Source organism: Cordyceps militaris (genome assembly GCF_000225605.1).
Source record: "Cordyceps militaris CM01 unplaced genomic scaffold CCM_S00001, whole genome shotgun sequence".
NCBI lineage: Eukaryota > Fungi > Ascomycota > Sordariomycetes > Hypocreales > Cordycipitaceae > Cordyceps > Cordyceps militaris.
Genome location: NW_006271969.1, coordinates 1,109,401 through 1,122,409, shown reverse-complemented (window position 1 = coordinate 1,122,409; position 13,009 = coordinate 1,109,401). Strand labels below are relative to the sequence as shown.

Sequence of the window (13,009 nt, the reverse complement as noted above, 5' to 3'; positions counted from 1 at the left end):
ATATATTTTATAGATTATAGCTTAATTATTAACCTCTCTAAGTAATTTAATATTATAAATAGTATATCCTAATATATAATTAATAAGAAGCTTATTAAAGCTATAAAATATATTAACTAATTTAATATATAGGTCTTATATAAATATAGTAGGGACTATATTATACTAAATATACTTAATAGGTTACTAACCTAGCCCCTATATATATATCTAGAGGTACTAGACTAACTAAATAACCCTTTAAATAATAGACTAAAGCTATAACTAGATATACTTTATTTAAAGAGAGTACTAGCTAAAATATATATAGCTATAGACTATATACTACTAGTCTATATATTAATACTAGGGATAAGCCTAGATTTTAAGGCTAAACTAATAAAGGGATATACTATAAACCTTATTTAGAAAAAGATCTTTAATACTATTAAAGTAAATAATAAGCTATAACTAAATAATAAAGCTAGGCTACTATTTATATAATAGAATAAGCTATTATATAAAGTTATAAAATACCTAGATAGTTATAAGGTAAAGGAGAAGCTATATATTCTAAATAGCTATATAGCTAAGCTTTTTAAATCTCTATATATTAGGAATTATAGAGGTTATAATAAGCTAGTCTATCTTCTAATATAGTTCTATATTTATAATAGGCTATAAAGATTTTATAAATTTCTTAAATAATACTAACTATATTAAACCTATAAGAAGATATATTATATACTATATAAGAACCTATAGCTACTATTACCTTTACTAATCCCCTTTTATTATATATCTTTTAACTTCCTATTAGCTTTATTAGAGTTAAAGGAAGGATATACTTATATAATAATACTAGTATATAAGTTTAGTAAGGTAGTTATCTTAAGACTACTTAACTATAAGGCTAGCTTAATAACTATAATAAAGGTTATTATAAATACCCTATTCTTATAAGAATAAGGCCTACTATAAATTATACTATCTAACTAGGACCTTAAGTTCCTATTAGCTATATAGTAATATATATAGAGATAGCTAGAAATAAAGCTAATATACTTTATAGTATATTACTTATAGACTAATAGATAGATAGAAAGGGTTATTTAGACTATCTTATTAGCTATCTATATATACTTAGCTATTATAACTAATATAACTAGATAGGAAGAGATACTACCTAGGCTATAATTCTAGCTAAATATAGCCTAAAATATAATAATAAAGTAAAGTACCTATAAAGTTATTATAGACTTTAACCTTTAGAATATAGTTAATAGCCTACTACTAGCTATAATAGCTAAACTAGATATAATTATAGTAAGGATTATAGCCTATAATACTATAATAATAATAGCTATAACTATAAAAAGTTATTATAACTAAAGATATAAAATAGTATTCTTTATAATTAGTAACTAAGTCTATTTATAACTCTATAAAGGCTACTCTATACCTAAGTTACTAAGATATAAATTTAGTATATAATTTACTAGCCTATTTATAATTATAGAAAGGATAGAATAGGTAGTATATAGACTATAGCTATTATAGTTATAAAGGATATATAATATAATATTAGTAGATTACTTTAAGCTAGCCTATAGATATAAGGAATAAGATATAAAGGAGCTAGACTAGATATTAGTATATATAAAGGACTACCCTATTAACTATATTTATAATACCTAATAATAGGGCCCTAGGGAATAATTCTAGGTAAGATTTAAGGATTTTAATAGTAACTATAACTAATAGCTTTATACTAAAGATTTAGGTAGATATATATCCTAGCTACTACTAGAATAAGTATAGAATAAGTAAGTATACTTAGAGTAAATATAGGTAAAGAATAAATAAAGAGGTATAGAAAATAACTTATAGTAATATAAATAATATTAGGCGCTTTTTATACCTAGTGCTATTCTAATACTCCTTATAACTAACTATATAGTCCTTTACTCCTACTCTAGCTTATATTTTTACCCTTTCTCCTACTCTTCCTCTTTCCCTTCCTTCTCTTCTATCCTTCTATAACTATACTATTATATACTATATAGTAGCTAATAAGCCTTTAAAGTAATATAGATATATAAATTATAAATAAATAATTAAGTAATACCTATATTTATAACTAATTAAGTATTACCTATATCTATAATATAGGACTTAGCTATAAATCTAGCTATAAATCTAGCTATAAATCTAGCTATAAATCTAGCTATAAATCTAGCTACCCTAGCTAGTCTTAGTAGTAATAAAGATTAAATAAAAAGATAAGCTAAATAAGAAATAGGTATAACCCTAAAGAGAAGTAAGCTTAACCTAGATATAAATAATAAAGTATATCTAGATATACTACTTATACTAAGAGGTAACTAATAGATTAATTAGATATACTAAATAGTCTTAAAGCTTATTAAAGGCTTAATTAATAATAACCTAAATAACTACTTAACCTAGCTTAAAAAGATATACTAAACCCTATTAACTCTAAATAGTATAGAAGAATACCTACCTAGATATATTAATATAGCCTCCCTTAATAAATATAGAAAAGTACTTTATAATATAATAAAATTTATATAGCTATTCTTTAATATATTTAATAAATACTAGTAAATAATAATAGGATAGAACTATCTATATATAACCTTTAGTAATAAGAGTATAATAATAACTAGATTCCTTATAGCCTATACTATAATTAAAAATACCTAGATATTCTTACTATTTAGATAAATACTTATCTAGATATAGATCTAAGGCCTATATAAGGTCTAGAAGCTTATATAGTATAACTTAATATCTAAGGAGTAATACTAGATACTAAATAAACTAAAGTTACTACTACTAGATACCTAGACTAAGGTAGTTAAGGTAGTATATATAAGGTAAGTAGCTACTACTACTAATATTATAAAGACTAATACTATAATACTAACTACTATTAAACTAGTTATTACTAGAGTAGCTACTATAAGACTAGTAGCTCTTAAGATAGCTACTATATAACTAGTAGCTTTACCTTAGCTAGCTTTACCTTAGCTAACTCTACCTTAACTACTCCTACCTATATTACTAATACTAAGTATAAACTAAGCCTAGTATACCTTTAGACTAATAAAGGGCCTTATAAAGGATAAGGTAATTATAGCTACTATATAACTAGTAGCTTTTAGGATAACTACTACTAAACTAGTAGCCCTTAAGGTAGCTACTATTAAGCTAGTTACTCTTAAGATAAATACTAGGAGATATAGATACTACTAATATATACTAATACTACTACTACTATACTTAATAAAGGCTATACTAATAGATTAACTTATAGCTATATAAATATTAAAACTAGAGTAAATACTAATACTAATACTACTAGGGTAGATATTAGCCTTAATACTAATACTAATATTAAAGCTAATATAAGAACTAAGGGCCTAGCTATAGCTATTATTAACTAGCTTATTTATAGAATAGAAAGCTAGCCTAGCCTAGCTATAGCTATAGCTAACTAGCCTACTTATAAAGCTATAACTAATATTATTTTATAGCCCCTTTCTAGACCTAGGATAAAGCTATTTATAACTATTAGCCTAGTAGTAGGAAGCCTAAGTAGAATTCTATTTATAATTTATAAGATTATAACTAGAAGGCTATAAAGACCTAGATAATATTTTAGCCTTATAGTAAATAATTAAATATAGATATAGTATATTATAAAAGATAGTAAATATTTTAGAATTTATAGAAATATAGAGGGTAAGGTATAAGTATAACTATAAAGTAATATTATTATTCTACCTTTATTAGTATATAATAAAGAAGTATAGCCTTAAGATATTTATAATATTAAGGTAATAAAAAGATAATATATACTAATATACTAGAGTATTAAAGAATCTAATTATAATAATAATAATTATAATATAAAAAGGCTATAAAGAGAAATATAATATAGATTAAATACTAGAGGAGTAGCTATAAGGCTTAATAATCTTAAAGGACTAAGCCTAAAGGGGAAAGATATAGGAAATTTAATTAAGAACTTAGCTTTTTTTCTTTTTTCTTTTATTATTTAGTAGAGTATAGTAAATTACTTTACTATTTTATAAGGATAAGAAGATAAATCACTATTAGATAAGATAAGGATATTATTATTATAGCTTCTATTATCTGATAAGGATATCACTATTTAGATAGCGGCACCTATAGCCTGTGGGCTGTGTAGTGGCTATAGCCCCACACACCACTAGATAGGTAGCCAGCATAGGGCAGGGCCTAGGAATATCATCTTCATTCTGACATACACTGACATTGGGCCTCATTTGTTCAATTGGTGCAGATGCGCTCTGGTTGGTGCTGGCTTGCCCTGAAAGAGGAGCCGTGCCCCCTCCGCCCCCCAAGACTGGCGGGGAATCCACCCACAGGGCACCACCAAAGGCAGCCACAGGCACCACAGGGCAGGTTATGGCGCTCTGCCGGACGATGCGCTGCCCATTGGTGTGTGCGGCGCGGACTTACGAAGTTGAGTTGAGTTGACAAGTTGAGCGTTGAGCGAGAAGGGGTACATAGTGCCAGTAGTGCCTCATGTACCAGGCACTTGTCGAGCGGGGCCTCGGCCAAGTTTTCTCGCACGCGCAAATTGCCCAGAAAAGCCACCGCTCCTCCCACCAAAGGAATGTACTCTGTACATTCATCTGGGCCTTGGCATCCTAAGTCGAGCGTCGTCGCACCGTTCTCCCCGCCCGAGAATACCACACTACCTGTAAAAGCCTAGCCTCTTTTCCAACGAGCTAGCTTACCCATCATACATCGACTAGTACCAGTCAAGAAGCTAAGAAAGAAGTCGTTACTTCAGCGTCCTATACCTACCGCAAGCCACAAAAGCGAAGCCGAGCGTACTTTATCGGCAAAAAAGGAAGAAAACGACAAAAAAAACGTCTGTTGTCATGGCATGCGACAGTGCGACGGCAGCCAGCCGTGGCCATTCATTCATTCATCACCCGATGATCTGCGAAGCAATACCGAGTCGACATTGTCTCGCGGCCACCGTTGTGAAATGGACCAGCCCAGGGCCTGTGCTCCCAACCCAGTTTCGGTGGGAAGGGCCAGGCAATTCGAATTCGACAATAGATATCGTCGACGAGAGTGCTGGCACCCCGTCGCCAAATGATGACATGCTGCTGTCAATTGTCAGCACCTTTGCCCTCGGCGTGCACATGCATCACGCACGACAACTCAGTCTCGCTCGGCCTTCGCATGGGGAGAGAAGAGCCAACTATGTAACAGGCGAGCGCGCCCTCTCAGCTCGTCGACAAGGCATATCTAACGGCAAGCCACCGATGCGGGATCTTGCTGATCAGCCAATCCCCAATCCTGACTGCGGTGTTGTTTGCTCCCGCGCCACTTGTACTGTCTCGGGCACTATCCTTGCAGTCACCCTAAGAATAATGAGTGTGTTGTCTGTGAAATCGGCAGAGCCATGTCTAACTAGTGCACGAAAGGTCAGAGGCAACTTCTTTATGCGCAAACTGGTAGTTAGCTCGGCTGGGTCGTAGGGCAGCTTGGCAGCCACGATCCGACGCATAATGAACGGTAACAGTGGATTGCTGGCATATGCCATAATAATTGCTGGTACTATGCTTCCCCGACTCGATGCTTTATTTTCCATCGTTCAGATATGCCCGACCTTTTCTTGTTACAATCGAATGGGCGCCGGCAGAGGAAATGGCCAAGACACTGACAACAAAGGATGATGAGGACATGCGCAGGCGTCGTGTCTAGAATTGTAGAGCCTTTGAATTGTCTACAGAGTGCGCTCAAGTCACCGCCTAACTAGAAGTGCAGTTTTGAAAAAGAATGACTGGGCTGGCTCATGGGGACCAAGATAAGCATAGTTACTGCTATTTGGAGCCTATTATGCCCTTCCATGCCCTTCCATCTCATTGCCCGTGAGCCCCGCGACGGCACTTGCCGAAGGATGCCCTCAAAAAATCATAGTTACGTGATTATGGCCGACTGTCTCTCCGACGCCGAATAATACCCCTCTTGTTATTGCCGTGTGGATCGCAGAAGCCAATGCTCAGCGGCAGAGGCAAACCTTGTTAGCCCCCATCCAGTGTTCTGGTAAACTAGTTGACTAGTAACTATTATTATCGGCTAGTGATTTGCGGAGTAATAAGACGATATCCGACTCAGTGACTTCATGGCCCAATGCACAGAGTGAATTAAGACCGACATGCAATCGGCTGGTGGGGTTCCCATCCTGCGGGAAGCATCTCCGCCGCGCCGGAGCCTCAGCATTGACGCGAAACCTTGCGAGTTATATAACATGGCACTGCTATTGCAGAAGGATGTTTGCACACTCGCGGCCGCCCACTTTTGATCCTCTGGTGAGGCCACCGTTTTGGCCGGGCGGCTGGGAGGCCTCGAAACGTGGGTGAAATAACGGGCATGGTCAGCGACAGATGGTGTTGTGGTGTTGGTGACCGGTCACCATCTTCATCTTCCCACTTTCCTTTTTAGCACAAGATGATCGAATCCCCCAACTCATGCAGTGACGTGATCTTTAAACTGTTAGCGCGACGGGACAGGACTCTCTCAAATTTCCTGCATAAAAGCCCGGGTTGGGGTTGTGGCTGGTTCCTTTGTTGCCGTGGCTTGCCCCAGTGGCAAAGCTATGCAAGCTTCAAGCATAAATAAAACAGTTTGACATGAAAATGGCGCTCTCGCTGTCCTGTTGCTATTTTCATTCCTCCAAACGTCCTACCTTTAGTGCGAAACCCTTGTCACTGTCAATCGTAAAAGGGGTCAAGAAGAACTGTTTACGTCACCTTCCATTTATCCATTTATCCATTTATCCATTAATTCATCGTCAAGAACTGGCCAACGTTTCAGGTTCGGCCCACCCATTACTCCAGAGTCCACGATGCTACGTTGGTAGTTCGAACTCCCAGCACCAAACGTTTTAGGCAAGGCTAGACGGCATCGGGTGGCTTTTATCCCCTTTTAATAACCAATTACTCCGTACAAATTACATGGTTTATCTATCGGTATAATATCTCACTTAATTATCTCGCATAATGAATGTGTATGCCACTTTACACTTTACTCATCGAGCATTCGTGGCTCAGGTCGGCTCTCTGCTTCGCCACCTTGTGGCAGTGGCCCACGTGTTCAAGGGGCGACAAGAAACTGGAGAGCCCCGCGACACCATCACACAAGGACCCAAACGGCGACCAGGAACTCTAGTCCCTTTTGTTCTTGACGGGTCGCAATAACTAACTAACTACTACAAGGTGCAGTTGTTTAATTTATCGACGGCATCCGGCGCGTACAATGTACTACTGCTCTACTAAGCCAGTGAAGCGCCGCCGTCAAGTAGCCGCCCGGCCTCTTTCTCCCTCCCGTTGGCCGCACAAAGGGTCCGTCACAAGTGCGACCAATCACTCGGTCCTCACCGTCCACAACCCATCTCCAGCGCCCTGTGGCCCCCAGTACGACCAGGCAAGGCCCAAAGAGAAGAAGGGGAAAAGCATGTCGGGGTAACATGTCCGTCACCCGGCGAGGGCTGACCCGACGTCAGACCCTAAGAAACTGTTATGTCCTCTTTGGTCGCACCGCAGCCGTGGCAGGTTCCATGACATATTACTGGCGGTACCTCCAGTCACCGGGTTGGGCTTTGTGTTGCCTTTTTTATCCTTGGTCCAATCAGTGTGATTCACCCCTCCTTTCGTTCGCCCACTCAGCCCGCGCGGGCTCGTTCGTTGGGCCTCGAGGCGGTCTCGATGCCCGAGGCGCTCAGCGCGAACGCATGGGAAACAACTGCACTTGGGTGCACAATCAAAGGTCACTCACTGGTCGGCCTGCGACAGCGCCACGGCGCGAAACCAAATCACCATTTTCTTTACAGAAAAAGCGTTCCCGGACCGAAGCGCCGTCAGTGACTGCACTGTGTGCCCTCCCCCGCAGGCGACCTGCTCCGTCGCCTTTGAGTTGCCTTGTGGTCTGCCTCTTTGTATTAGGCGCCTGCGCACCTGGCCAAACGCCGTGTAGCATAGGCAACTGCGGCCAGACGGCCCATCACGGATAGCACTCTGCTCTGTATCACTGCTCCGACGGCATAAATATCCTTACCATACCCAGCCGTCCCTTTCCTGCTCGTTATTCAATCCCTCTCCGTATGGACGCCGCAGAGTAACTACACATCTCTGACCACACAATCGGCTCTACCCCCCCCCGCCCCCAATATCCTTCAGTTAATTTTTGCCGCACGCTCTTCACAATGCCTGTCGACAAGTCAGGCGCGCTTCTGGTCGTGGCGAATGATGAATACTCGTGGATGAACGCAATTGGCGCCCTCAGTCAAGGAGGACGAGTCATCCGTCACAAGCAGCTGCCCAAAACACCGAGCAGGCGCTTCCGATTTCTAGGCTGGAGCGCCGGCATGCCTCCCGGGTCATCCTACATTCGCAAGACGAGCGATATCCTGCCCGAAAACACCTGGTATGACGGCACCCACCTGCGGTACCAGGAGAGCAACCCAAAATTCCGCTGGATCGCACGGGGTCGGAACTCGTATGAAGAAGATGACGACGACGACGACGATTGCGGTGGCTGCGGGCACATCCCGGGAGGTTTCTGCTACTCGTGCGCAATGCCCGCCATCGGGTGGCCTGGTGGCCCCGGCGATGGTGGGTGGCCCGGCGATGGTGGGTGGCCCGGTGAGGGCGGGTGGCCCGGGGAGGGCGGGTGGCCCGGGGGTGAGGGCGGATGGTCTGGCCCTGTCCCCGGCCCTGTCGAAGGCGGGTGTGTCCCGGAGGAGTACGGCAACCCATACGACCCTTGGGGCAGCTATGGACCGGCATCGCGGCCGTGCACCGAAGTCGCGTGGTCTCCTCCCACTAGACCACCGCCGGCGCATGACCGCCGCGCAAGGCGCTACGCACCCATGGAGACGCCGGTCGGCGAGGACGGCGACGGCTACGTCTGGCGCGAAGGGCCTGCTGGCCGCGTGCGCTACGCCAGCTACCTGGATAGTCCCATCTGCGACCCGCCTGGGAGGGGACCAGGCGTGGAGCAGTATCGGTGCGGATAGGGAGACAGTAGTAGGGGGATGAGAGAAGGAGAGACGGGATCGTGGAAATAATGACGGGGCGAGACGGGACCTCGCAGAACATAACTAGATGCATGATTTGAACGGCGTTTTGGATACCTGGATGGAGTATTAATAGAATCACAGTACGACTTGGACGAATATTAGTTGCGAATTAGTATGCATAATGGTTAGATCTTGCAAATGAGCTGGAGCACAGACTTGAACATGATCAGGTAGGACGACTTGTACTATGTCGTTGTGGGAGTTACAGCTACCAAGGTAGTTAGACTTCAGTGGTCGCACTTGACCCCAGACCCCAGATTCCGGCAGGCACTGGACGCACACGACAGGCTCAGCTAGACGCCGCTCATGTACGCCGTGGTGCGCGGCGACGAGGCCGAGGTCGCGCGGCTCCTGGCGACGGGCGCGGCCGAGGTGCAGGCTCGGGACGGTTACGGCCGCACGCCGCTGTCGCAGGCGCGGAGCTGGGGGTACTGGTCGATTACGGAGATGGTGCTCGACTGGCACAAGGAGCAATGAAAGTCGTAATGGGTAGGGCGGCCGTCTACTGGCTTAGTTACGAGTTACAGTGAAAGAGTATCTGAACATCAGACAGCCTTTTTTTTTTCTTTACCAACAGACAATTGGTACAAAGTACAACATTATCCAATGGGTTCGCTTGCAACGTAAAAACATGACCCTTGCACAAGATCGGCATGACTGTTGGCCGGGGGGGATGATGTGCAAGTTACACGAGCATAGCATAGCCACCAGCAATACCAGGACCGGGAACAAGGTCGCGGCAGCTTCCCAGAAAGATATCGACTACGGACAGGGCGTCCTCACGTGCCATCACGCACCGCGTTCAAATCACATTCCCATTTGCTGCCCCAACTCAGCCCTATCTTATAGTTAAAGACACGATGCGTGTTGTAAGTGGCATGTCTTGGCCACGTCACCACTCTCCGGATACAATAATTGTAATCTGTAGTTGCGTGGGGAATCAGCCTTGCAGGGTCCATTCGCCGCTAAGAGAAAGAAACAGGGGACTGCAATGCTGGGTTTTCTTTGCTTTTTTCCTTGCTGCATGCATTGCCCCGAGGCGCAGCGTGGGTGGTGTAAATGATCAGATTGGGGGTGAGGATAACAAACGACATGGTGTAAGATGGACAAGGCCACGCGTGGGTGAAGTAGCCTACAAGACGGGCCAACTGCTTTCAAAAAATACAAAAAAGGAGAATTAAAATTAGGAAACGTTTCATTTAAAAGAATCACGGCCATGAATTTTTATGCTGACCCAAGGCTCATCCTCTCGTTTGGCAGTTGCAAAAACGTCTTCAACCAACCCTCTCCTCTAACCCATCACCCATCGCCGCTACGCTAACAAGGGGCTTGGATGACTCAATCGGCAAACCATCTGCGTAACGGAGTACTACGGAGTACAAAATTACTGAGTGCGCTGTTAGCGGCCAATCTCCATATTCTCGGTGGCAATTTATGCGTTGAAGCGGCGTGAATACGCTTAAACGACCAGGGTTGTTAGGCAACAACACCATTCTACACCCCCTCCTCCCGTTTGACTGGACAATGGTCCCTTGCTCAATGATTTTCAAAAACTTATATAGAACCTCCAGCTTTCCCTCTCTTCAGCTTTGATTTTTCTCTTCTCCCTTATTCTCCAGGCTCACCTCATTCACTCTCCATCCTCGCCTTGATACACATCTGCGTTTCTGGCGCTGCCTTGTGGCCCAAACAGGCAAGCTTCCAGCAAACCACCTCCAACCCACACAAACAGGAAGCAGCTTCACGCAGCAAAGACAAAAAGCCTTTTTTTTATTTTGGCCCTTCTCCGTCATGGATCCTCTGCTGCACGCCAGCCAGCAGGCCCTCCCCGGCCCGGCCGACGACGGCGCCGGCATCCCGTCGCCGCAGTTTGCGCTCCTCAACTACTTCCTGCCCGGGTACTCGGTGCTCCTCTCCACGCTGCACACCAGCCTCGGCGTCGATGCGAACCGGTACCTGCCCTTTATCCTCGCCGCCGTCGCCGTCGTCCTGTGCTGGCGCCACGTCTGCGACACCGTCGTCGGCCTGGTCGAGTCGGCCTTTATGTCCTCCTTCACCGTGCACACCGACGACGAGACGTACAACATCCTCATGTGGTGGATGACCCGCCAGCCCTTCTGCCACCGCACCCGCAACTTCGTCGTCAACACGTCCGTCTACTCGCGCAGCGATTACCTGTACCGCGCCCACGACGATAGCAGCGACGGGGACGCCGACGACGGGGACGACGGCGGTGCGGCCGCCCACGCGCCCGGCGGCGAGGACCCCGCGCTCACCTCGAACCGCGGCAAGCACGTCCTCCACTACACGCCCTCGGCCGGCACCCACTGGTTCTTCTACCAGGGCGTCCCCCTGCGCTTCTCCCGCCGCCAGACCAAGGACAAGATTAGCCTGCGCAACCCCAGCGAGCAGGAGGAGCTCTGCGTCTCGTGCCTCGGCCGCAACCCGGCCATCCTGAAGCGCCTTCTTGCCGACGCCCGCCTGCTCTACCTCAAAAAGGACGATCGCAAGACCATCATCTACCGCGCCACCAGCTCCGTCTCCAGCTACGGCACCGACAGCTACTGGCAGCGCTGCATGTCCCGCCCCAACCGCGACTTCTCCACCGTCATCCTCCCCGACAAGATCAAGAAGGACATCATTGCCGATGCCGGCGACTACCTCGAGCCGTCCACCCGTCGCTGGTACTCCAACCGCGGTATCCCGTACCGACGAGGTTATCTACTCTGGGGTCCACCCGGCACGGGCAAGAGCTCCCTCAGCGTGGCTCTCGCCGGCTACTTTCGCATGAAGATTTACATTGTCAGCCTGAGCTCTCTAACGGCTACGGAAGAGAATCTTGCGTCTCTCTTTGCAGAACTCCCTACCAACTGCATTGTTCTCCTGGAAGACATCGACACTGCCGGTCTGTCCAAGACGCGCGAGAAGAAGAAGGACGACGACGACAAGGACGGCAGCGACAGCACGCCTTCTCAGGGTCAACTCTCCCTCTCCGCCCTGCTCAACATCCTCGATGGTGTTGCGGCTCAAGAGGGGCGCGTCCTCATCATGACCACCAACCACCTCGAGAGCCTCGACAAGGCCCTCATCCGCCCCGGTCGCGTAGACATGATTATCCCCTTCCAGCTTGCCGACGCCGACATGAGCGAGTCCATCTTCAAGGCCATTTACACGCCCTTTGACGGCGAGCCTGCGGAGGGCGCCCTGACCAAGACCAAGGCCAAGGAGACGCTCATTGACGAGGTGGCCGTGCTCGCCAAGGAGTTTGGCCGCCGCATCCCCGCGGGCGAGTTCAGCCCCGCCGAGATTCAGGGCCTGCTCCTGCGCCACAAGCGCTCCTCGCAGGCGGCCGTCGACGCCGTCGAGGCGTGGGTGGTGCAGATGCGCATGGACAAGAAGGACAAGGAAGAGCGGGAGCTAAAGGAAAAGGAAGAAAAGGAGAAAAAGGAAAAGGAGGAGAAGGCGAAGGAGAAGGAGAAGGAGAAGAGCAAGAAAAGTAAGAAGAGCAAGAAGACGGAAAAGAAGAAGTCCAAGAAGTCCAAGAAGGACGAAACAGAAGACGAACAAGAGGACGGCGACGAAACTGGGGATGAGAGTGAGAACGAGGGTCAGAGCGAGGATGGGAAGGACAAGGATGCTGAGAAAAACAACGGGGAGGGTAATGAGGATCAGGAAGAGGAAAAGGACAACGAGAACGACAAGGACAAGAAGAAGAATAAAAAGAAGCAAAAGCAAGAGCTGGTCGCAGCAGAGGCCAAAACAGATAAAGCTCAACAAGGTAAGCAAAAGAGTGGTGGCTCTTCTGATTCGGGGTATGCCACCCCTTAGAATATTGTATTGCATAGCATCGGCGTTTGTCTT

At 45.1% G+C, this 13,009-nt stretch overlaps 1 protein-coding gene across 1 annotated transcript; it reads left to right on the top strand.

Moving 5' to 3' along the window:
- Positions 1-10,939: 10,939 nt before the first annotated feature.
- Positions 10,940-12,976, top strand: CCM_00312 (BCS1-like ATPase; the record flags this gene model as incomplete). The annotated part of the gene is made up of 1 exon (XM_006665472.1): positions 10,940-12,976. One exon carries the CDS (start codon positions 10,940-10,942, stop codon positions 12,974-12,976), a length of 2,037 nt encoding a protein of 678 aa, XP_006665535.1.
- Positions 12,977-13,009: the final 33 nt, after the last annotated feature.